The sequence below is a fragment of the Entelurus aequoreus genome, linkage group LG25, assembly GCF_033978785.1.
Source record: "Entelurus aequoreus isolate RoL-2023_Sb linkage group LG25, RoL_Eaeq_v1.1, whole genome shotgun sequence".
In the NCBI taxonomy this organism is placed as follows: Eukaryota; Metazoa; Chordata; class Actinopteri; order Syngnathiformes; family Syngnathidae; genus Entelurus; species Entelurus aequoreus.
Window position 1 is genome coordinate 12,414,466 of NC_084755.1, and position 27,500 is coordinate 12,441,965.

General features: G+C 35.5%; 1 protein-coding gene across 1 annotated transcript in view; it reads right to left on the bottom strand.

Moving 5' to 3' along the window:
- Window positions 1–2,299: 2,299 nt before the first annotated feature.
- map2k6 (mitogen-activated protein kinase kinase 6) overlaps window positions 2,300–27,500 on the bottom strand; it is a 52,112-nt gene continuing 26,911 nt past the window's right edge. Inside the window, exons 2-12 of the mRNA XM_062037049.1 lie at window positions 20,707–20,776; window positions 19,025–19,073; window positions 14,562–14,675; window positions 14,359–14,478; window positions 14,171–14,287; window positions 10,215–10,266; window positions 10,021–10,148; window positions 9,828–9,905; window positions 8,697–8,836; window positions 8,532–8,577; window positions 2,300–2,837 (exon numbers count right to left, since the gene is read on the bottom strand). Of these exons, the coding sequence (XP_061893033.1) occupies window positions 2,760–2,837; window positions 8,532–8,577; window positions 8,697–8,836; window positions 9,828–9,905; window positions 10,021–10,148; window positions 10,215–10,266; window positions 14,171–14,287; window positions 14,359–14,478; window positions 14,562–14,675; window positions 19,025–19,073; window positions 20,707–20,776 (992 nt within the window). The 3' untranslated portion in view covers window positions 2,300–2,759. The remainder of the gene's footprint in view (window positions 2,838–8,531; window positions 8,578–8,696; window positions 8,837–9,827; window positions 9,906–10,020; window positions 10,149–10,214; window positions 10,267–14,170; window positions 14,288–14,358; window positions 14,479–14,561; window positions 14,676–19,024; window positions 19,074–20,706; window positions 20,777–27,500) is intronic.

The window sequence follows — 27,500 nt, forward strand, 5'->3', positions numbered from 1 at the left end:
CCGGTGTAAAAAGTCCACTTTTACACTCCTAAAAAAGAGAGGCCGGAGGGGGCATTTTTTGTTGTTGTTTTTTTTCCTTAAAAAGGAGGTGGGGGATGGAGGGGGGGGGGCAATAACAGCAGCTTGTTTACGGTGTTGCTCACATTCCCTTATAAGTCCCAATCACAAAGGAGGTGGAAGCAGGCGGCACTACAGTGTAAAGCGGAGCAACACTACTGACATCACAGTCTGGGAACACTTGGGGGAGTCGGTCCTGATGCTGCATAGAGGGGCTCGGGCGGGAGTGGGCCGCGGGAACCTGAGCGGCACATCCGAAATAGGCCCTGCTAAAAGATGTTTATGCATGTATGTATGTATGCATATGTATGTCACACTGCAATCAAATAAAACTACTACCAGACACTCAGCTGCACCGTCGGAGTCAGACAGTGTTACATTAAAAAAACAAACAAGGAGATAGTATTTACATCTTCAACATATAAATTATTCCCCCCTAACAATGAATGTGTGTGTGTGTGTGTGTGTGTGTGTGTGTGTGTGTGTGTGTGTGTGTGTGTGTGTGTGTGTGTGTGTGTGAGGCATAAAAAGAACAGACACAAACAAGCGCCTAAGGAGGAAAAAACAGGAAAACTTCTTTTAAATGCGGCTAAAAATGTAAAAGAATTTCATGGCATTTCCAGGTTGGTATCCATGGCAACAGTGGAGTCAGGTCTTGGACCAGGGGTGTCCAAAAACTTTTTTTTTTTTTTTTAGATGCTTATAGTAAAACATACAATGAATTCATTATTGTTAAGATATATTAGGAGCATTCATTTGCTGCTTATATAGAAGTGGATGTTTTGTTCAGATAGCTTTCTATCTAATGCGTAAAATGTATCAAAAATGTACGGAGCCCCTAAAGGGACATGGGGGGAAAACATTTTTTTTATAATTTAATTTTTTTTTTTTTTAGACATGTATCTCGTGCGCAGAAGATACATGTCTAAAAAATAAAAAAATAAAAAATTTATAAATTATTATATATATATTTTTTTTAGACATGTATCTCGTGCACAGGAGATAAATGTCTAAAAAAAAAATTTTTTAAATAAAAAATTATAATTTAAAAATTTTTTTTTTTTTTAGACATGTATCTTTTGCGCACGAGAAACTTTCTCGTGGGCATGAGAAACTTTTTATAAAGTTATAAAAAAAATAAAAAATAAAAAAAAATTTTCTTGATTTTTAAAAACTTTTTTTAGACATGTATCTCGTCTCGTGCACATGTCTAAAAAAATATATATAATAATTTATATATATATTTTTTTATATATATATATTTTTAGACATGTATCTTGTGCACACGAGATAGTTTCTCGTGCGCACGAGATACATGTCTAAAAAAATAAAAATAAAAAAATAAATTATAAAAAAAAATTATTATTTTTCTTTTATAACTTTATAAAAACTTTCTCGTGCGCACGAGAAACTTTCTCGTGGGCATGAGAAGCTTTTTATAAAGTTATAAAAAAAATAAAAAATAAAAATTATAATTTTTCTTGATTTTTAAAAACTTTTTTTAGACATGTATCTCGTGCACATGTCTAAAAAAATATATATAATAATTTATATATTTTTTTTTATATATATATCTTTAAACATGTATCTTGTGCACACGAGATAGTTTCTCGTGCGCACGAGATACATGTCTAAAAAAATAAAATAAAAAAATAAATTATAAAAAAAAAATATTATTTTTCTTTTATAACTTTATAAAAACTTTCTCGTGCACACAAGAGTTTCTTGTGCGCACGAGAAACTTTCTCGTGGGCATGAGAAACTTTTTATAAAGTTATAAAAAAAATTAAAAATAAAAATTATAATTTTTATTGATTTTTAAAACAATTTTTTAGACATGTATCTCATGCACATGTCTAAAAAAAATATATATAATAATTTATTAAAAAAAATTTATATATATTTTTTTAGACATGTATCTTGTGCGCACGAGATACAGGTCTAAAAAAATAAAATAAAATAAAAAATTATAAAAAAAAAATAAAAATTATTTTATAACTTTATAAAAAGTTTCTCGTGCACACAAGAGTTTCTTGTGCGCACGAGATACATGTAAAAATAAAAATAAAAATTATGAATTTTTTTTCCCCCCCATGTCCTTTTAAGGGCGCCGTAAAAATGACCCCCGACATGCCTCGAATAATCTTTAAAAGTTTGGACACCCCTTCCCTGGCTAATTATTTTTAGCTATACGTTTAGATTTCTATTTCTGGACATGTTTTTTTTTTTTAATTTAAAAAAAAAATCATATTAGTGTTTTCTGATTTGATTGACAATTTGTAGCTCCTCCCCTTTCCCCAGCATGACCTCTTGACAACATCGAGCGACCCAAGGAGAGGGTTAAAACTGGCGTCATGATGCAATAACGGCAAGATTCTCACACGCACACGCGCACACACACGTCGACAATATACAGTATCAAAACGCCGTGACGACACTAAAATTGTAATAAACGTGTCGAAAGAAAAAATAAAATAAAAAGGTCCGTCTCTGTAAAGAAGCGGGGAAAATAAAAGCCAAAAAAGAAAAGTTCATTGAGCGAGTTTCGGGGTCAAACCTCTCCAGTTAATGTTTGCATCTCTCTTCTCTCTTCCTGCACGAGAGTCCGTCATTTCATTTCTTTCTTTTCCCTCTAAAAAAACAAACAAACAGTAGGCCATCATCGGTGCGTTGACAGAGTGAGAAGCGGCGCCGACGCGGGATCAGTCGTCCAGGACGACCTTGACGAAGCTGGCCACGTCTGTCTCTTTGGAGTCATGCAAGGTGAAAAAGGGATGTTTCTGTGAGGCAAAGAGAGGGAAAAGAAGGCTTTAAGTGACACTTATTAAAACATCGTCACTTTTTAAGCACCTTACAATTAGGGGCGGTATAACTTGAGGGTTCCAGGTTCGATCCCCGCTTCCGCCATCCTAGTCACTGCCGTTGTTGACACTTTACCCACCTGCTCCGAGTGCCACCCACACTGGTTTCAATGTAACTTAGATATTGGGTTTCACTATGTAAAAGCGCTTTGAGTCACTAGAGAAAAGCGCTATATAAATATATTTCACTTCTCTTCACTTCACATTTTAATACCCTAATTCCTCTTGTGTGACATTTGTTTACGCAACTGCAGAGAGGACCAGGCATCTACAAACCAGTGTTGTCCCGATACCAATATTTTGGTACCGATACCAAAATTATTTCGATACTTTTCTAAATAAAGGGGACCACAAAAAATTGCTTTATTGCAGGGGTCACCAACGCAGTGCCCGCGGGCACCAGGTAGCCCGTAAGAACCAGATGAGTAGCCCGCTGGCCTGTTCTAAAAATAGCTCAAATAGCAGCACTTACCAGTGAGCTGCCTCTATTTTTTAAATTGTATTTATTTACTAGCAAGCTGGTAAAAATCCAAGAAAATATTTTAAAGACTTGGTCTTCACTTGTTTAAATAAATTCATTAATTTTTTTACTTTGCTTCTTATAACTTTCAGAAAGACAATTTTAGAGAAAAAATACAACCTTAAAAATGATTTTAGGATTTTTAAACACATATACCTTTTTACCTTTTAAATTCCTTCCTCTTCTTTCCTGACAATTTAAATCAATGTTCAAGTCAATTTATTTTTTTTATTGTAAAGAATAATAAACAATTTTTTATTTAATTCTTCATTTTAGCTTCTGTTTTTTCGACGAAGAATATTTGGGAAATATTTCTTCAAATTTATGATTAAAATTTAAAAAAAATATTCTGGCAAATCTAGAAAATCTGTAGAATCAAATTTAAATCTTATTCCAAAGTCTTTTGAATTTCTTTTAAAAATTTTGTTCTGGAAAATCTAGAAGAAATAATGATTTGTCTTTGTTAGAAATATAGCGTGGTCCAATTTGTTATATATTCTAACAAAGTATAGATTGGATTTTAACCTATTTAAAACATGTCATCAAAATTCTAAAATTAATCTTAATCAGGAAAAATGACTAATGATGTTCCATAAAAAGATTCAAATTAGCTAGTTTTTCTCTTCTTTTTTTCGGTTGAATTTTGAATTTTAAAGAGTCGAAATTGAAGATAAACTATGTTTCAAAATTTAATTGTCATTTTTTTCGTGTTTTCTTCTCTTTTAAACCGTTCAATTAAGTGTAAATATCATTAATTATTAATAATAACATAGAGTTAAAGGTAAATTGAGCAAATTGGCTATTTCTGGCAATTTATTAAAGTGTGTATCAAACTGGTAGCCCTTCGCATTAATCACTACCCAAGAAGTAGCTCTTGGTTTCAAAAAGGTTGGTGACCCCTGCTTTATTGGCTTTATTTTAACAAAACATGTTAGGGTACATTAAACATATGTTTCTTATTGCAAGTTTGTCCTTAAATAAAATAGTGAATGTACTAAACAACTTGTGTTTTAGTAGTAAGTAAGCAAACTTTTGTTTTTTGTTTGTTTTTTTATAGAGCATAACTGCAAAATAAGCCACCAGTGCCATCACTTTGATAAAGAAGGCGAGAAACACTTTTGAATTGTCATTTATATGCGTTTCACATTGTTTTCTGTAATTATTCCCTATTAAAAATGTGTTTTGCTTTCATATTCGAGGGTGATTCGGTTGAATCTGACCTTTTTGGAACGCACTACAAGTAAGACGGGCAAACAAAAGTAACAATAACAATATCATTTATAACTGAGAGGCTTTGCAAAAACTGTGGGCGGAAATTTCTGAATCATACAAAAAGTGTGGTGTATGAAGGCAGAGACACTACTGTACTACTGTAATTGTTCTTTTATATTTTGTTATTTCATCTTTTAAATTCGATGTTGCAGAAAAATCGAGCAATACTCCAGGAGTATCGAATTATTTAACCTGCATGACACTTTTATGAAGGACTGCAGTTGGAAATTTGCATCCATGATGTATTCACACCAGTGTAGTGTTGTCCCCATACCAATATTTTCGTACTATTTTGATACTTTTCTAAATAAAGGGGACCACAAAAAATGGCTTTATTTTAACAAAAAATCTTAGAGTACATTAAACATATGTTTCTTATCGCAAGTTTGTCCTTAAATAAAATAGTGAACATACAAGACAACTTGTCTTTTATTAGTAAGTAAGCAAACAAAGACTTCTAATTTAGCTGCTGACATATGCAGTAACATATTGTGTCATTTTCCATTCTGTTATTTTGTCAACATTATTAAGGACAAGCGGTATACAATGAATTATTAATCTACTTGTTCATTTACTGTTAATATCTGCTTACTTTCTTTTTTAACATGTTCTATCTACACTTCTGTTAAAATGTAATAATCACTTATTCTTCTGTTGTTTGGATGCTTTACATTAGTTTTGGATGATACCACAAATTTGGGTATCAATCCGATACCAAGTCGTTACAGGATCATACATTGGTCATATTCAAAGTCCTCATGTGTCCAGGGACATATTTCCTGAGTTTATAAACATAATATGAATTTAAAAAAAAGCAAAGAAGATGTTGTGATGCCAAAAAATATTGACGTAATCATAGTAGTATCGACTAGATACGCTATTGTACTTGGTATCATTACAGTGGATGTCTGGTGTAGATCGTTTGTTTACATTGTGACGCCGGTGAGCTACGGTGTGTAGTGAAGCATGTTTAGCTATTCCTCGTCCTGCGGTGATAATGATACTTGTAAGAAACTTACTTTATTTGTCGCCATGGAGACGAGGATTAGTGATTTAGAAGTAGCTAAAACACCTAGCTAGCTAGCCATGTCTTAAAGCACCTCTTCCTGAGGGCGTTTCAGTGTTATAACTTCACCTTTATCGTTAGTTTTTAAGCCAAAATGTGTCAGTTTTTCCTTTTCTGTCTACATACTGTGTCTGTTTGTAAGTACTCTGTGATTGTGCGCTGCTGAACATGCTCGTCTGCTCGTAAACCAGCAATGACACGACTTGACGACGACAGGGGCGCGGGACCGGTACTTTTCAGAATCAGTATAGTACCGAATTAGATTCATTAGCATCGCGGTACTATACTAATACCGGTATACAGTACAACCCTAGTACAAACTAATAATAAAAAAGAATAAAGGTTTTATTGTTTTACTATTTTAAATCATTTACTGGTTTTAAAAGGGAAACTGCACTTTTGCCTATTGTTCGCAATCATGAGGGACAAAACGACGGATGTATTATTTTTTTGGATGCATTCTAACTTGTAAATAAACGTAAATAAGTCTGCTTATAATGGAATTCTAACTTGTAAATAAGTCTGCTTATAATATAATTCTAACTTGTAAATAAACGTAAATAAGTCTGCTTATAATGGAATTCTAACTTGTAAATAAACGTAAATAAGTCTGCTTATAATAGAATTGTAACTTGTAAATAAACGTAAATAAGTCTGCTTATAATAGAATTGTAACTTGTAAATAAACGTAAATAAGTCTGCTTATAATATAATTCTAACTTGTAAATAAACGTAAATAAGTCTGCTTATAATGGAATTCTAACTTGCAAATAAACGTAAATAAGTCTGCTTATAATGGAATTCTAACTTGTAAATAAACGTAAATAAGTCTGCTTATAATGGAATTCTAACTTGTAAATAAACGTAAATAAGTCTGCTTATAATAGAATTCTAACTTGTAAATAAACGTAAATAAGTCTGCTTATAATATAATTCTAACTTGTAAACAAACGTAAATAAGTCTGCTTATAATATAATTCTAACTTGTAAATAAACGTAAATAAGTCTGCTTATAATATAATTCTAACTTGTAAATAAACGTAAATAAGTCTGCTTATAATATAATTCTAACTTGTAAATAAACGTAAATAAGTCTGCTTATAATGGAGTCAATGGGAGGTCCTCTATTCCGCCCACAAATCCCTCTAAATAACCATCCAAAAAAGGCCAACAATACTCCATTGACATTTCGTGACTTGACTTAACCAAGTGTTCGTGATATTGTTATTAAAAGCACTAATGCACATTAACTATTTTTAACCTGTGTGGTTATATTGAAATCAGCGGCTGGTGAGCTGCTTTGACGCCTCGAAGCTGGCCAAAGTTTATTCTAGATCATAAATAATACCTCTCACCTGGATAGTAGAAGGATGAAGACATAATCTGACAGTTTGGTCAACTTCGGCATCCAATTTAGACCCAGAAATGGCGAGAAAAAGACACGAAAAGAGGCTTGGTCTGCGCTAGATTCCACTCCCCATTTTTCTTCGCGAGGATTGTGAGTCATTCTTCATCTAAAACGGGAATAAGTGAACATCCTAGCTGTCGGCTGTCCCAGTGAGAGCAGACATTGTACAGTAAGTGATGTTTTCTTATGTTTGTTGGCTCTCATGAAGTCTGCAGAGTAGTAATCAGTGATGTGATGATATATCCCCGTCATATCAGTTCCTAGATGTGATCGAATATTATTATAATAAAAAATAAAAAAGGTTTTAATTGTTTCACTGTCTTAAATCATTCCAAAAAATGTTTTTCTTTATTAATAAAAATGTTTATATGTTTATTGTTTTAAATTAAGCTGTACAAACTAATTGAAAAAAAAAAAAAAAAAAAGATAATTGTACCATTTTACATTTTTTTCCTCATAATTAAAATTTATATGACATTTATTTTGTCTTGCTTTTATTTTGTAGGAATAATGTATTTTTTTATATTTTAAACTATTATACAACCTTAGTTTTTCAATTTCACTGTTTGTTTTTGTGTTTTTTCTCTTTGTGTGGATTACTTTTTTCCAATTTTCCTGTAAGTATTACCTACCTTCACTTGATTTTAGGATAGGATAGGCAAATATAAGCTTTGGCTTTAGCCTATTCCTTTTTCGGTCATTCTTTTTCTTTTCTTTTCTTTTTGTGTGTAAATGTCTATGATTGTTAAATATGTCTAATCTGTACTGTTAATCGGGTCACACAAAATGGTTAATGGTTGATTTTATGACCGAAATAAACTCATTTCATTCATTCATTCATTCATTTCCTGAGAAAATAATGAAACGATTTCACACAAATAATAATAATACTTAGTTCAATTAAATTTTTGTCTGTATTTCCTTTTGCATATGTTCTTATTCATTCACAATCGCATAATAGCATCACTATAATAATCAATAAACGTTACTAATTACCATACACGCAAAAAAAAAAAAAAAGATATCTCCCAAATCAAGCGGTTATTAGAATTTTGAAAAGCATATTCTGCTTATGCATTGTTTATAAAGGGGTGCACTTTATAACTTTTGTATTCTTTAAAGGGGAAAAACATTATTCTACAAATAATCCTGCAGTTCAAATTTATATTTGACATTAAAACTAATATTTTGATGTGTGGCATAAAAGGAACCCCAGTGCATTAAAAAAGTAACAGCAGGCAGGTTGATGCTAAAATATTTGCCAAATTAAGGGAAATATCCATATTTTTTGTCTTTTGTCCCCCGTACAAGAATACATTGTCATTAAAATGCAAAAAAAACACTTACCATTAATTCTGTATAAGCTGGTCTCTCATTGGGCTTCTTTCTTAAACTGTGAGCACACAGAAGAAAGCTGAGGTTAATGCGTGGAAAACACCTCCCTCTGCTGGCCATTCCCCAAAGTACGCTTTACATATACAGGATTTGAAACAAGTTCCAAGTGGCTCTCACCACTGGGAGATGAAGTCTACAAAGTCTGGTGAGAAGCGGTCCGCGGGCAGCTGTGGGGAGGGCTCGTCCACCACCTGCTTGAGCTGCTGGAAGGGCGTACCCCACGAGTCGTAGGGGAACTTCAGAATGGCCAGCTCGATCTAGAACACACGTACACAGTGTTGGCGCTAGGAATTTTCAAAAATGGGGTCCCGGGGACCCCATGAAGTCATAAAAATGGGGTCCCACAGTACATTTTTGAGGTCCCACTTTTTTGAAAACAAATGATAAATGTATGCTGTTATATCTCACATAATGTGTTTTGGAAAAAGGTTGTCATAAATGTTACTTAATTCATTAAAACAATAATACAAAAGAAAACACATTTTTATTCATACATAAATGTATTCAGTTATAAACATTCATTCACTTTCTTCTTTCCTTCATGGATCTACACAGCAAAAACTGAAATCTGAGTAAGATTAAATATCTCAAATAAGGGTGATATTTGCTTATTTTCTGTCTGATAAGATAATTCTTCTCACTAAGCAGATTTTATGTTAGAGTGTTTTACTTGTTTTAAGGGTTTTGGTCCTGAATGATCTCAGTAAGATATTACAGCTTGTAGCTGAGATTTGATGACCTATATTGAGTAAAACATGCTTGAAACTAGAATATCAACTGTTGCAAAGCTGTGTCATCTATTAAAATACTATTAAAATAAACAAAAACATAACAAAAGTGAAATGAAAAAGCTTAAAGGTGAAATGTAATTTAGAAAAAGTTGCAATGTTGACTAATAAAACAAAGCTGTTTTTTTTTTCTTTCAAACTGTCATTGCTCAAAACATAATATTGAATCAAAATCAATGTTATTATGAATTATTAACCTATCCAAGGTTCCCATTACTTCACATCAAATATTCCACTAAGAAAAATATTTTTGGTGGAAGATTTTGCAAATTTGGTAAATAAATAACCCAAAAATGTATATTTTGTTGTTTTCTTACTGTACCGAAAATGAACCGAACCGTGACCTCTAAACCAAGGTACGTACCGAACCGATATTTTTGTGTAGCGTTACACCCCTACTTATTAGGGATTTATTGCCAAACAGACTCATTATTACTATTAGACGTCTAAGTAGACTCACCATTGTGATACCCAGACTCCATATGTCTGACTTGACACTGTAGCCCTTCTGGTTTAGGTCAGGGTTGATGCGCTCAGGCTAAAAAGTAAATAAAGCACAGCCATTCTGCACATGAAAAAACTACTTTGGCGCTAAAAAAAAAAAAAAGCAATTATGTTGAAATTCTGGAGCTCCGCCCACAAGCCAATCTTACCGCCATGTAGGGTTTGCAGCCGGCATCCATGGTCTTGGCTACAGAGTCCACCAGGTGGCCGCTGATGCCGAAGTCGCACATTTTCACCTGGCCCTCTGTGTTGATCAGAACGTTGGAGGGCTTCACATCTGGAGAGGGCGGGAGATAAGTTGGCGATTGGAAAAAAGGAAAGCATGCACACTTGCTGCACTTACCTCTGTGTATGACCGACAGGTTCCTGTGCAGGTGCTCTAATGCCTTTACGATCTGAGGGGGGAGGAAGCGAAACACTTAAAAATCGTAGCAGTGGGCGAGTGGCAAAAGAAGATGGTAAACAAAAGAACTGCTATAGAGGAAATGACCGGTTAAAAGTAGGTATTGGAGCCTTGGGTATTGGTTAATGTCAGTGTTTCCCACACATTCATTTATTTGTGGCGGCCCGCCACGAAAGAATTACGTCTGCCACAAATAAAAAAATATGTTTTTTTTTTTTTTTGTCCTGTCCAGCTTCTCAGGCAAATCATACAGTTGATGTAGATGCCCATATAGGCTGTTCAGATTTACTTTACAAAAGAGAAGTGTAGGATACTTCTCTTGTTGCCTTATTTGTATTTGACCACTACTATTTTCTGCTTATTTGTTACTGACTGTGGCAGGACACCTCTGCCTCTGTTTCACTTTATGTTGCTGGTAAATAATATGGTTGTCGTAGTAGGCTAAAGTTAAATTATTTAGTATGCACTAATTAAAGGGGCAGAGCTTTAAGAGACATTTTAGCTTTTATATTTTATAAGATATATTTTTTGTAAGAACCTCAATTAATAAATATATTTCAGTGAATAACTTATTGTTCAAATCTGTATATAAATATGTACATAAAGTGTTGTAATTATATTGTAAAATGGATGGATGGATGGACGTTTAAAACAACACTGTTGTTATTAATTAGTAAGTATACATTTTTTAAGCCTTTTTAGAGAAAATCATATCATTGTAGTAAATTAGGCAAATTACTCGATGATGTCATGGTGACCACGCCCATAGCCACGCCCCCACCGCCACAGGTATCTTGGCAGTTTATGGGAAACACTGAATATGATATTAATCCAATACAATACAACGTTCTGGTTGCATGGAGACGACCTAAAAAAACGTATTTCATAAAATCGATTCTTTAAAAAAAATTCAAAAAATAAATAAATAAATTCCCCATCGATTTCTGAAAATTATGAATCTATTTAGGATCGGGATGTATAACAATTGCAATTTTTGTGCACCCCTACCGTCTATATCAATATTTCTTAAAACATGGTAGTTCATGACAGAACAATTTATCAAGGGGTGTCAACTTATCGCGTTAATTGTGTTAAATTACAGTCATATTTAGGGCGCTATTTTTATTTGTGTTAATCTAATTTTAGTATCTAACGCTCTTGTGTCTGTATGCCTGCGAGTTTTCTCACCATCTCCTTGCGCTCCACTTGGAAAACAGTACCGCCGTGCAGCATAATATGAAGCCATAGCGAAAAAAAAAGGTCTAACTGTCACAAACAGATGTTAGCGGCTTGAGATTAGAGCTGCAGCTATCGTATATTTTAGTAATCGAGTATTCTATCGCAGTGGTCCCCAACCTTTTTGTACTTGAGGACCGGTCAACGCTTGAAAATTTGTCCCACGGACCGGGGGGGTAGTAAAAAAAAAATATATATATATATATTTTTTTTCTCATAAAGAAATACAATCATGTGTGCTTACGGACTGTATCCCTGCAGACTGTATTGATTTATATTGATTTATAATGTATATATTGTGGTTTTTATGTTGATTTAATTTTAAAAAAACAAAAAAAAAACATTTTTTAAAAAAAAATAATTTCTTGTGCGGCCGCGGCGGTGGTTGGGGACCACTGTTCTATCGAATATCCCGATCGATTAATCGAGTCATCGGATAAATTATATTTTTGCTTAATTAAGGTTTAATTATACATGTTAAGATGTGCCCTCAATTACTGCGTTTGGCCTAATTGTCTTATCGCCTGTTTTCATTATTGAAGGCTGACACGCACAGCTAAAATGCGTCCGTGGTTGATTGTTCCAATTTGTGTGTGCTAATAAAAACAGGTGCGCTCACAACCCTATGTGCTATGTAGTGTGACCGCATAAACAAAGTTCTAGTCTCTCGTGCGTTTTTCGACGATTATTACACGGTGCCGTTTAAACGTTGGTTTCTCCGCGCAAATCCGCTGAGCTGTTTTGAACTTTTTTCCATAACTGGAGTTGAAGTCGTTCTCTTACTTTGGAAAACCTTGTTTTTGATTGATTGATTGAAACTTGTATTAGTAGATTGCACAGTACAGCACATATTCCGTACAATTGACCACTAAATGGTAACACCCCAATACGTTTTTCAACTTGTTTAAGTCGGGGGTCCACGTTAATCAATTCATGGTAAAGTTACATTGTTTAATGCATCCAGCGGGGCATCACAACAAAATTAGGCATAATAATGTGTTAATTCCACGACTGTATATATCGGTATCGGTTGATATTGGAATCTGTAATTAAGAGTTGGACAATATCGGAATATCGGCAAAAAAGCCATTATCGGACATCTCTACGTGAATATTTTCTTTGTGGAGAATTGTTTTGTAAAAAAAAAAAAAATAATAACATTTAAAGGCCTACTGAAAGCCACTACTACCGACCACGCAGTCTGATAGTTTATATATCAATGATGAAATCTTAACATTGCAACACATGCCAATACGGCCGAGTTAACTTATAAAGTGCAATTTTAAATTTCCCGCCACACTTCCGCTTGAAAACGTCTCGGTATGATGACATATGCGCGTGACGTAGCCAGTAGAACACAGGTATGGCTTCCCCATTGAAGCCAATACGAAATAGCTCTGTTTTCATCTCATTATTCCACAGTATTCTGGACATCTGTGTTGGTGAATATGTTGCAATTTGTTCATTGCATTATGGAGAAAGAAGCTGAGCAAGCAAAGAAGAAAGTTGTGCGAAGCAGATATTTTGCGAGGGAAGTCAGCAACACAACACAGCCGGTGTTTCTTTACATTCCCGAAAGATGCAGTCAAAATCGAAGAACTCGGACAACAGAGACTCTAACCAGGAGGACTTTGATTTGGATACACAGACGCGATACCGTGTGTACGTAGCTGCGCTTCCAAACATTTGATCGCTTGCTATAACTAGCTCGAGCTAGTAGCTAGGAGCTAGCATAACAAACACCTAGGTGTTTGTAATGCGGGATTAATTTGTGGCATATTAAATATAAGCCTGGTTGTGTTGTGGCTAATAGAGTATATATATGTCTTGTGTTTATTTACTGTTGTAGTCATTCCCAGCTGAATATCAGGTCCCACCCGTGCGCTTCCAAACATTTGATTGCTTGCCCGTACGTGCGTGTCATGTACGTAACTTTGGTTAAATATATAAGCTTTATGAACCTTGGGTTAGGTGAACGGTTCTTTGGGCTGAGTGAGTGTGTGTGTTGATCAGGTGTTTGAATTGTATTGGCGGGTTATATATACGGGATCCCGTCCATATAACCCGCTCGAGCTATAACTAGCTCGAGCTAGTAGCTAGGAGCTAGGAGCTAGCATAACAAACACCTAGGTGTTTTTATGCGGGATTAATTTGTGGCATACTAAATATAAGCCTGGTTGTGTTGTGGCTAATAGAGTATATATATGTCTTGTGTTTATTTACTGTTGTAGTCATTCCCAGCTGAATATCAGGTCACCCCCGCCTCTCACAGCATCTTTCCTATCTGAATAGCTTCCACTCCCCACTAGTCCTTCACTTGCATTTTCCTCATCCACAAATCTTTCATCCTCGCTCAAATTAATGGGGAAATCGTCGCTTTCTCGGTCCGAATCTCTCTCATTTCTGGCGGCCATCATTGTAAACAATAGGGAACTTCACGGATATGTTCAATTGACTACGTCACGCTACTTCCGGTAGGGGCAAGCCTTTTTTTTCGATCTTTATCGTCATTGTTTTATACTAAATCCTTTCAGCAAAAATATGGCAATATCGCGAAATGATCAAGTATGACACATAGAATAGATCTGCTATCCCCGTTTAAATAAAAAATTTTAATTTCAGTAGGCCTTTAACATGACATAACGTAAAATAGAACTTACAGCTACTGTGATCTTGCCCAGGATGTCCTCAGGGATGGTTTTCCCTTTCTCAATCACCTTCTTGTAGAACTTATCCAACGAGGTGTCCATCAACTCCATGCAGATCCAAACATCCCCCTAAGCGGTTCAGAGTGTTTGGACGCGTCACAACTTGGCTGCCTCCATAAACGAGACTCAAAGGGACTCACCTCTCTGAAGAGGGCGCCGTAGAAAGTGACGGTGAAGAAGCAGTCCACCGTCCTCATGGAGATGTCCAGGTCCATCAGGAGCCTCTTCTGCTCCAGCGTGTTTACGGTGGCTCGGATCCTCTGCGGAGGCCAAACATCACCGACTGAGTCGCTTTCATCCACCGCCCGGTGCTGACATTCACCGTAGATGCAAAACAGCCTACCTTGACGGCCATGATGACACCGCTGGGCACGTGTCTCATCTGGTGCACCACGCCATACGCTCCCCTCCCCAGTTCTGAAATCTCCTCCAAGTCATCCGCCTTCACCACAAAGTTCTGGACAGCAGAACACAGCCGGACAAATTCATACACAGTAGCTCCCAAAGCAGGCACACTGCAAAAACTGAAATCTAAGTAAGATTGAATATCTCAAATAAGGGTGATATTTGCTTATTTTCTGTCTGATAAGATAATTCTTCTCACTAATGCCTGGTTCACACCAACGTCATTTTTGTCAATTTTTCCACGAATATCCCGATCTCCGAAGTAATGTTATGCTTTGATACGCTCTGATACGCTCTGATACGAATTAGTTGCCGCTTTGTTACCAGTTCCTCACGATTTTGATGCCACTTTGATCCCGCTTTGATACGCTTTAAATCACGCTTTGACAGGTTTTATTACGCTTTATTGAACTTTATTACGCTTTGATGCGATCCTGACGCTTTAAATCAGGCTCTGACACGATTATCAAGCTCTGTTGTGCATTGTTACAACAAAAATGAGAAAAAAATGTGAAAAACTCAGTGTACTAAGTTTTCCCCACATTTTTTTAGATTTATCTATTTATTTGATTTCTCTTTTTGTTTTATTATATACAGGATAAAACACATAGTGTAATAAAAAAGAGAAATATGATAAACAAATAAGTTTTAAAAAAATGTGAAAAACTCAGTATACTGTTTTCCACACATTTTTTATATTCATTTATTTTTTCAATTTCTCTTTTTTTTCTCGTTACATTATGTTTATTATTTATTATGTTTTATATCTTCATTTCTTTTATTTCTTTGTCATCTTAATAAATATCTATCTCTCATTTCTTATGCTAGTTGACAATAATAAAAGGCATTTCTTTTATTTTTTATATTCATTTATTTTTTCAATTTCTCTTTTTTTTTCGTTATATTATGTTTTCTATCTTCATTTCTTTTATTTCTTTGTCATCTTAATAAATATCTATCTTTCATTTCTTATGCTAGTTGACAATAATAAAAGGCATTTCTTTTATTTTTTATATTCATTTATTTTTTCAATTTCTCTATTTTTTCCCGTTATATTATGTTTTATATCTTCATTTCTTTTATTTCTTTGTCATCTTAATAAATATCTATCTTTCATTTCTTATGCTAGTTGACAATAATAAAAGGCATTTCTTTTAAACGTAACATATTCTCTTTATTATTAACATTTTCATACAGAAAAATTATAGACAGCAATGTCAAACTGCAACGTCAAACAGCAGAAGTACAGAAACAATGATCATCGTATAAAAAAGGCAATGATGCAAAAGAGAATGGATTTGTAATCCTGTGTTGGTTTTACATAAAGTTTCAATGTCACTAGTCAATATCACAGTCACTTCCTATTGCGCTTTGAACCAAGATCTGTTAAGCTTTCCTATGCTTTGAGTCAAGCTTTGCTGAGCGTTGTCAGGCTTTGTCACGCTTTGATACGCTCTCGGTGCTTTATTCCATTCTTGACAGAGCGCAGAAATTTTTTAAACCGTTTAAAAAATGTTGGCGAACTTGCCGCTTCACTATAAGCTTTCCCACGATCCATTAGGACCCTCACGCTTTAATCAGGCTTTGTTATGCTTTAACGCCGCTTTGCATGCCGCTTTAAAGCGCCGTTGGTGTGAACCTAGCATATGCAGATTTTATGTTAGAGTGTTTTACTTGTTTTAAGTGTTTTGGTCCTAAATGATCTCAGTGAGATATTACAGCTTGTTGCTGAGATTTGATGACCTATATTGAGTAAAACATGCTTGAAACTAAAATATCAACTGTTGCAAAGCTGTGTCATCAACACTCACAAGTATAAAACTACTTTTTTAAAGTAATCATTTCTTATTTCAAGAATGAAATAAAAAAATCCTGACTTTGACACAATTTTGTCTCATAATTAAAACAGATGACAGCCAAATGGACTTTGCTGTTTTATTTTCAATGAAACAATAGAAAATACGTACTCATATAGTAGTACAGTTGGCACAGTACAGTAAACTGACAGTTAATATTTAAACATTTAACATGTGACATTTCTAACAATTTTGAACAGAAATAGTTCATGCACATTCAGATTAATTCTTCAAAATTATAATTAAAACATTTTTGGCCGGGGGGCCGGGCTGTATATATGCGCACTAATTGACTGAAAGAGCACGCACTTGGCGCGATGATGTCATGTTATCGATGGAAAAATGCCTTTTTAGACCATATGATTTGTTTGTCATCACTTCTGAGAATGAAGAGCATAGAAGAAAAGGTCATTTCCAACATCAGTATTCAAGGACGACTTTAAAACAAATGTGCATATCAGTGGTGGGGGTTAAAGTATTGAATTGTCTTTACAATGAGATAAAAGATTGTAAAAATATATTCCAATTGAAAAAATTATATAAAGACAGAACAATAAGATCATATGGACAGCCATAAGTGTTTACATTTTGCTTTATATTTATTATTTTACTTATTTTTTGCCTGGTTTTATATTTGTTTTGTATCATCCCGTGAGGTGTATATTACTTCTTTTGTGTTTTTTGTTCTGTTTGTACTTCATGAAGTTTTGCACTTGTTGTGTTTTTTTGTGTGGTTTTTTATGTTTGTTTTTGTTATATTTGGATGTAATTGTTGGTTTATATGATATCATTAAGTAAGACTACGTATTATGTTGAAGGGGGCAGGAAAATATAAGATTTTTCTTCATCCTGCTCCTTCTCAGGCATTGGTGTGTAAACGTATAATTGAATAAATGAGGTATAATTGTCTATCGATCAAAGATGCACATCAATGAAGGAGATAGCTAAAAATGAAATGAAAATGAAATTAAATTTGCCTGAGCGGCTAGTAGACCCCGAGAGTAACAAGCGGTTGCCTTTCCATTAAGAACAATAAATTAGTTTTTAGTATAAGTTTGCTGGTTTCAAGAAATGTAATGCCGAGCGCATATCATTATGTCAGGATAATGGCACTAGCTTTTACTTAATTTAAGAATCATTTTCAACATATTGAGCTAAAAGTTCTCTTTTTTATTTTTCTACCAAGAAAAGTGCACTTGTTATTAGTGAGAATATACTTATTTTAAGGTATTTTGGGGTTCATTGAGGTTAGCTAATTTGACTTGTTTTGGAAAGTCTTGACAAGCCAAATTTTCTTGTTCTATTGGCAGATAATTTTGCTTAGTTCAAATAAAACACCCCTAGTTTTTGTATTTTTTATTCTTGTTTTTGAACACTTGACTTTTTGCAGTGTGCTCTTTTAACTCAGTTCACTATCAATCAATCAATCAAAGTTTATTTATATAGCCTAGGGCTGAGTGATATGGCCTTTTTTTTTAATATCTCAATATTTTTAGGCCATGTCACGCTACACGATATATATCTGGATATTTTGCCTTAGCCTCGAATGAACACTTGATGCATATAATCACAGCAGTATGATGATTCTATATGTGTACATTAAAACATTCTTCTTCATACTGCATTAATATATGCTCATTTGTAACTTTCATGCAGAGAGGGAAATCACAACTAAGTCAATTGACCAAAAGTGTATTTATTAAACAGTTATTAAGCAGTGGCACAAACATTCATGTCATTTCAAAACAGAAAGTGCAAGATTGTCAGAGACATTTTAAAACAAGCTATGAGTGCACTTTTGTGCATGATGTCACACAAGATATTTCAATAACTGTCAAATAAAAATGAGCTGCATAATAGGAAATCAAATAGTGTACGTCCTTCGCTATGTGGTAGGTTCCAGCGGACGTTATCTCCTTCTGTTGTTGACTATTTTTTTCATGCGGCGTTGACGTGGAAATGGTTGCCTCGGCATTTTGTTGGTGTGGCACCGAATGGAGATGTTGACATGCGGAGTAAGCACTCTTCATTCTCTAGCGGGTGACTTTTCAAATGATGCCACATATTAGCAGTAATGCTACTTTTTGTAGCAACGCTTTTGCCCCGCACTTGACAAATTACGGTTGTCTGTTCGACATCTTCCCGCTTGAAGCCAAACCACCGCCAGACGATGGACCCCCTGCTGTTTTTCTTGGGAATTGATTCTTCCTTCATTTGTTACCAGATTCGCACCTTCTTTCTCTCGTATCACCACTCGCACCACAGCTAACGTTACCCATGCCGCTACCTCTCTGCTCCGCGAGGACATTGAGAACATTGTCATCAAATCTCAGCAACAAACTGTAATATCTTACTGAGATCATTTAGGACCAAAGCCCTTAAAACAAGTAAAAGACTCTAACATAAAATCTGCTTAGTGAGAAGAATGATCTTATCAGACAGAAAATAAGCAAATATCCCCCTTATTTGAGATATTTAATCTTACTTCCATTTCAGTTTTTGCAGTGCAGCAGAGGAACAACCCAATAAGGAGCTCGGACATTACCTTGTCTCCGATTGTGACGCACGCTTTCGAGTCCAGATCCCGGGGGGGCCTGCACAGAGGAAACAGTTGCATTATGTTGACATTGGGCACTTTAATTCCCTTTTTGAGATAACAGATTAGCATGAATGCTTAAGTAAAGACAACACAGAGACACAACGCGGATATCGTGAATTCCAGAAAAATGAAATTTTGTTAAGACATTGTTACTTTTAAAGGCCTACTGAAATGAATTTTTTTTATTTATACGGGAATAGCAGGTCCATTCTATGTGTCATACTTGATCATTTCGCGATATTGCCATATTTTTGCTGAAAGGATTTAGTAGAGAAAATCGACGATAAAGTTCGCAACTTTTGCTCGCTGATAAAAAAAAGCCTTGCCTGTACCGGAAGTAGCGTGACGTCACAGGAGGTAATATTCCTTACAATTTTCCTTTGTTTACAATGGAGCGAGAGAGATTCGGAGCGACAAAGCGACAATTACCCCATTAATTTGAGTGAGGATGAAAGATTCGTAGATGAGGAACGTTACAGTGAATGACTTGAGAGGCAGTGATGGACGTATCTTTTTTCGCTCTGACCGTAACTTAGGTACAAGCTGGCTCATTGGATTCCACAATCTCTCCTTTTTCTATGTGGATCACGGATTTGTATTTTAAACCACCTCGGATACTATATCCTCTTGAAAATGAGAGTCGAGCACGCGAAATGGACATTTAAAGTGACTTTTATCTCCACGACAATACATCGGTGACACACTTAGCTACTGAGCTAACGTGATAGCATCGTTCTCAAATGCAGATAGAAACAAAAGAAATAAACCCCTGACTGGAAGGATAGACAGAAGATCAACAATACTATTAAACCATTAACATGTAACTACACGGTTAATAATTCTCAGCCTGGCAAAGCTTAACAATGTTGTTGCTAACGACGCCATTGAAGCTAACTTAGCAACCGGACCTCACATAGCTATGATAAAAACATTAGCGCTCCACCTACGCCAGCCAGCCCTCATCTTCCCATCAACACCCGTGCTCACCTGCGTTCCAGCGATCAACGGCGCGACGAAGGACTTCATCCGTGGGTTTGGCGGCAAGCATCGGCTAGGCGTCTGCTAAGTAAGTAGTCCTTGTTGTGTTGCTGTAAGTATTGTACTTAGCCGCTAATACACCGATCGATCCCACCTACAACGTTCTTCTTTGCAGCCTCCATTGTTCATTAAACAAATTGCAAAAGATTCACCAACACAGATGTCCAGAATACTGTGGAATTTTGTCGAAGAAAACAAGAGGTTTTTGTATCGGGTCCGATGGGATTTTGTGACGTCACGCGCATAAATCATATCCAAAGGAGTTTTTCAACCGGAAGTGTGGCGGGAATTTTAAAATTGCACTTTATAAGTTAACCCGGCCGTATTGGCATGCGTTGCAATGTTAAGATTTCATCATTGATATATAAACTATCAGACTGCGTGGTCGGTAGTAGTGGCTTTCAGTAGGCCTTTAAATCATACCTAATTACCTGTGAACGTAGTCAACAGTGATATAGAACGGCATAATTTTGAGAAAGGCAGAATTTTGGATCATTTATTGGACATTCAGTGAAATGTAACTATCTTATTCAGCTTGTTTATGTATGTTAAGCACTTTCAATACAATATGAGATATATTCATATCTTACGCTGCTACTGCGGGTGCGGGCTGTGCAAACACTTCTTTGGCCAGCCTCAGCCGTGCGGTCTTCTTCTTCCCTGGGAGAGAAAAGCAATCACATATCACAGCCTGCAGAATGCTACCCGTCATACCTGCCAACATCTGCATTTGCAAATATGGGAAATTGTCTGAGGTAATAAAGGCTCGATTGTTACTGAGGTGGAGCGGGCAGCAACATGCTCAGTGGGAAATATTGAGTGAAATGATATGTGAGACAGCATCAAACCATTTTGTATTTAGGTTACCACAGCATACTATAGTAAAAAAAACATTACTTATGATTTAAAGCAGAGAAAAGGAAATCAGGAATATGCAAGAGAGCGAATAACAAACCGTGAATTATTAGGGATGGGCGATTTGCCTTAAATCTACACTACTGTTCAAAAGTTTGGGGTCACATTGAAATGTCCTTATTTTTGAAGGAAAAGCACTGTACTTTTCAATGAAGATAACTTTAAACTAGTCTTAACTTTAAAGAAATACACTCTATACATTGCTAATGTGGTAAATGACTATTCTAGCTGCAAATGTCTGGTTTTTGGTGCAATATCTACATAGGTGTATAGAGGCCCATTTCCAGCAACTATCACTCCAGTGTTCTAATGGTACAATGTGTTTGCTCATTGGCTCACAAGGCTAATTGATGATTAGAAAACCCTTGTGCAATCATGTCCACACATCTGAAAACAGTTTAGCTCGTTACAGAAGCTACAAAACTGACCTTCCTTTGAGCAGATTGAGTTTCTGGAGCATCACATTTGTGGGGTCAATTAAACGCTCAAAATGGCCAGAAAAAGAGAACTTTCATCTGAAACTCGACAGTCTATTCTTGTTCTTAGAAATGAAGGCTATTCCACAAAATTGTTTGGGTGACCCCAAACTTTTGAACGGTAGTGTACATAACTGACCTACGCGGTAACATATTGCGTCATTTCCAGTTGTATAATTTTGTCTAAACTATTATTAATTTTCTTGTTAGTTTACTGTTACAATCTGGTTACTTTCTGTTAAAACATGGTTCTATCAACCCTTCTGTTAAAGTGTCTTTAACAATCAATTCTTCTGTTGTTTGGATACTTTACATTAGTTTTGTTTGATACTACATTTTCAAGTACCGTATTTTTCGGGCTATAAGTCGCAGTTTTTTTTCGTAGTTTGGCCGGGGGTGCGACTTATACTCAGGAGCGACTTATGTGTGAAATTATTAACACATTACCGTTAAATATCAAATAATATTATTTAGCTCATTCACGTAAGAGACTAGACGTATAAGATTTCATCTGATTTAGTGATTAGGAGTGACAGATTGTTTGGTAAACGTATAGCATGTTCTATATTTTATAGTTATTTGAATGACTCTTACCATAATATGTTACGTTAACATACCAGGCACGTTCTCAGTTGGTTATTTATGCCTCATATAACGTACACTTATTCAGCCTGTTGTTCACTATTCTTTATTTATTTTAAATTGCCTTTCAAATGTCTATTCTTGATGTTGGGTTTTATCAAATAAATTTTCCCAAAAAATGCGACTTATACTCCAGTGCGACTTATATATGTTTTTTTCTTTCTTTATTGTGAATTTTCGGCCTGTGCGACTTATACTCCGGAGCGACTTATACTCCGAAAAATGCGGTATTGATCCTTACAATATCAAGTAGTTACTTTTCAGGATCAGGAAAAAAATATATATATTCACAACCGCAATCAGACAATACACAGGATGATGGTGTAAAAATATCAATTAATATCTACATTTTTTTTTTTTTTCCCCTTTTATTACATAAAAAAGTCAATTGTGCAAAACGACAAAACAAAAGCAAAAACTACTATTGTCTCTTATTGTTTGTGTTTGTAAACTATAACAAAAACGACAAAAACATTTTTTTTTATCCACCATGTACCGAGACTTTACTTCAGGGGTGTCAAACTCATTTTAGATCGGGGAACATATGGATAAAAATATACTTCGAAGTGGGCCGGACTGGTAAAATCACGGCATGATAACTTACAAATAAAGGCAACTTCAGATTGTTTTGTTTGTTTAAAAATTAATGTTTAGTTTTTTTTACACTTACATGTTGCGGTTAATAGTATTCTATCTTTATTTGTCGTTATTTATACTTTCTGAATAAAATATGTGATAATGTTCATCAGTTAGATAAAAAAATAATAATATCAAAATCAAATTACAGGATGTAATTTATGTAGTTCGATCATTTTCCTCGACTGGTGCACGAACATCAAGTGTTTTTTTTGGTTTTTTTTTACATATGTAGCATAAGCTACAAAGGTACAAAGATTTGCTATTGCGACATCTAGTGGACACATTTAGAACAGCAGTTTCTTTCATTCAAAAATGTTGGCAGGGTACATTAGCCTGGGCCAATGACAACTTTTAACAATAAATCAAACAATTCAAACACTATATTGAACTAAAAATTGTTGCCGATAAACAATATTATTACTAACATTTAAAAAATAAAAAAAATCTAATTAACAACTGATGAAATGATAATACATATTAATAATGCAAGTACAGTATATACATTTCAAATGTAATTAACTTGCATATTTTATAAAATTGTCATTTTACCTATTGTTCACAATCATTATGAAATACATGACGGATGGATTTTTTTTTTAATGCATTGTAAATATTACATAAACATAAATACAATTCTGCTTACAGTGGAGCGCCACTATTCCGCCCACACAATCCGATAAATAACCATTTAAAAAGCGACAAAAATACTCAATTTACATTTTGTGACTTGAATAGCAACCAAATATTAGTGATATAGTTATTTTAAGCGCTAAAAAAGAAACTATTCATAGCGGCGACATAATCACTTCTGTGTGTCCCTAAGTTTACACCATCGAGTGGTCTGCTGTTTCCTTGCTGCCCTGCTCCCTATAAGTTTATTGTAGATCATAAATCATGCATCTCACCTGGACATTAGATGTCTGAGTAGGTAACCCGATAAATTTGGACACTTTGACAGCCAATTTGGGACCGGGAACTGGTGAGAACAACAAAAGCGCTTGTCCCCCAGTTTCTTTGCGAGGATTATGACACATTCTTCACCTAAATGGGAATAAATGAAAATCCCGGCAGTCGGCCTCCTAATGACAGCTGACGTTGCTGATGTTTTAATATGTTTGTTGGCTCTCATAAAGTCGGTAGTGAGCAGAAATCAGAAATGAAGAAAAAAAAAAAAGCAAAGGTGATGCGCCGCGTATGCTTAAAAAAAATTCAAAAAATACGTAAATACTAAATGTTATTTCAAATGTGCCTGTTACTACATTACATATATACTTACAGCATGTATATAAATCCTCAATGGAGGTGTTTGGATGTTTTTTAAGGGCTCTATCAGCAGAATTGAACGGCTTCCACAGGCTCCATTTTAAGCAGACCTTTGATTGTATTTATTTAATATTTAGAATGCATTTTAAAAAATCCATCCGTCGTCATGTCTTTTATAATGATTGTGAACAATAGGCAAAATAATTTAAAAAAGTGCTGTTCCCCTTTAAATACCAAGTTTAGTAAAAACAATTAATATAAATAATATATACTCTAAGCAAAATGTTGCACTTGAATAAAAACAACAAAAGCAATACAAATGTTCTGTCTCTGTTAATGAGCGGGTAAGGGACCCTCAAATATACACAATCAAAACAATAAATAAAATGGCAAAAAAAAAGAAATGTTATCTAAAATGATCAGTTATGATCATTGTGGTATTGAATGTGCTCAAAAAGTAATTATACGTATAAAATATAAACAAATATTTTAACCCCTTTTTTTTAAACAATTAAAAGAAATAGCACACAAATATACTTTCTTGTTGTTCTTTATTGTTCTGGCTTCATAAGAGCCATATTATTTCATTTGTGCATTTAAATATGTTTATTTTCTTCGATTTTAATTTGTAACCGTTTTAGAATGTTTTTTTAAGAAATGTAAATTGGGTGATCAGTTGTTTCACTTTGACTTTTCACTTTCACTAGCTTCGGGTTGCTAGATAACCAACGAGTTTCTACGGCTTGCGGCACCTTCATTTCGAGGATTTTATCAGCAAAGGGGGCTTGGTTCCACACCAGAGTCTTTAATTGTGATAAGACCATAAAATATGCCGCACGGACCTTTACTACAGCGAAGGGGAAGGCACTACCGGGACGCAAGCCGATGAAGGATCGCCTCACACTGCTTGCTTGTGCTAACAAAGCGAGTATTTCTTCTGTTGTTTCCAGCTAACTTAGCGGCTGTTAGCATGCCTTGCTCTCTTGAGATGTTAAAAAATGCAGTTTACTTGTCGTAATAGAGGTGATTATAATTAAATTAGGGAGTGGCTCCAACCCGCGTATGGAAATACACAATTAGCTGCTTGCTTGTCAGCCGGTGAACTAAAAACAAATACAACGTTGGCCAGTGGGGATCAGCATTTGTGATTGGCATTGAAAAGCATTAATAATTTGATTAGGCTAGGCTAGGCTACTGCAACGCGCTTCTTGTCGGGATCCCCAGCAAGAACATCCAGAAGCTGCAATACATACAGAATAGTGCTGCTAGGATCCTGATGAGAGTGCGGAAATACGACCATATCACACCAATTCTCACTTGCTTCCTGTTCCACTCAGGATTGAATACAGAGTCTCCCTACTAACCCACCAGTGCCTCCATGGAAATGCCCCCCCTCCACCTCAACGAACTACTCACCCCCAAATCCTCCACACGACACCTCCGATCCGGACAGGCTAACCTCCTCCAACCTCCGAGGACAAAGCTACGAACAATGGGAGACCGGGCTTTCTGCTCCGCCGCTCCCAGTCTGTGGAACGCTCTCCCTGACCACCTGAGGGCACCACAGACTGTGGATGCTTTTAAAAAAAGGCTTAAAAACCCTTATTTTTAGAAAAGCCTTTTTTTAGATATATCAATCCAATCCACTTTATTTATATAGCACATTTAAACAACAAAAATGTTTCCAAAGTGCTGCACAACAATATTAAAAACATTAAAAACAATATTAAAATATTATCCTTAGCTCCACCAATGACTGAATAAAAACAATAAATAAATAAATATAAAACCAATATAAAAACAATATAAAAATAAATATGATTAAAAACGATTTTAAAGGGTAAAACCAATACTAGTTATAGCTATTAGGCGGTTCTATTTTTTTTTATTTTTTTTTTTTAATACACTGTAGCACTTTGAGTTTGTTTGCTCAATGTAAAGTGCTTTTTACAAATAAAATCTATTATTATTATTATTATAATTTGTCAAGAATATCGGCCGATCGATCGGCACATCCCTAATTTAATCGGCCTATCAGCGCCAGCTACTGGCCCAGCATGCAAATTACAGTTGTTTTTGCAGCTCAAGGGGACATGTTGATGGATTTAATTTGTTGTGAAACTGGGAGTTGGACAACAGGAGAAGGGGCAGCCCCAATGACTAATCAAAACTGCTATGAAGACCCAAAAAAGAGAATCAATCCAATGCATCTCCAAGCAATCCCAACCTAAATTATACATTTGTAATGCCATTATTTAGCAGGCCGTGTGGTGCTGTAGATTGTGCAGCTCCTGGGGTTGGCTTTTTGGCTTGAATCCGTGACAAGAGTTCATTCATAAACACCCTTTTTTTTTTTTTTTTTTTTTTCTTTTTTTTTTTTTTTTTTTAAACCAGCAGTCACCGGGACTTCCCTTCAGGGAATGACACAACAAGCGGACCTTGCACAGGAAAAATAGCTCGACATTTCCCGACATCGACGTGCTATTGCTTGGAAATTATGACTTGTTGCAGTCCAGTTCAGAGAAAACCGGTTTAAAGTGCTTTCAACAGGAGCAAGAAAATGCACCGGGACAGTTAAAAAACTTTTAACTTGTAGTGAGTCACACCACACCAGTCAGGAGGAAGTGTGATTCAGTAAAACCCCCGCAGGCGAGATCAAATGTGAAGGGGGGGGGGAAATCAATTTTGGCTAATATTTTAGATTCTGTGGGCCAAACACTAGGCAGATTGGAGCTGTAAGCCTAAAATAGGGCGACGGGCGCCCTAACCAAGTGTGCATGTACAGGTTTAAAAATAGACTGTGCTTCCTCTGTGCAGGATGAAGTAAGAGGACTGAAAGCCTTCCCGTGACCTGGCAAACATGTCCGTTCAAAACCTTGGACGAGAACGTAGCTATGCAGCAGAAAACATGCCTACAGCTGCAAAAAAAAAAAAAATACCAGCAACAGTATCGTGCACGAGGCAATTCTGTGCATAAAGGGAACAATATGTGCAGTCACTTTGCACTGGGGCAAAACCATGCAGTGCAGTTGTGCACAAGCAACCACAATAATATGCATAGTATTAAAATAAGTGTACCTAATGCTCTGGCTGGTGTGTGATTACGCCTGAATTGAGCATCAATCAAGTTCTTTTCAGATAACGTGCATGAGTGCAACATGACACGTCCAACTGTTCACACGCCCTGTTGTCGCATTGCTGACTCCCTCCAACAGGGCGGCACATGAGCCCAGGGCCGCCGTGACCTGACATACAAGTGCTGCAGGTGCGTATTAAAAGCACATTAGTCCGTCAATAAAAAGATTTGTTTGCTTTTTTTTTTTTTTTTTTCTTTCTCAGCAAGGAATGATTGCATGACTACTTCTAATCCATGTCATTATAAAGAAAAATAAAAGGGTGCAAAACTTCCTGTATTTACTGGCACAGGAGTTGCACAAGACGCCTGGCTG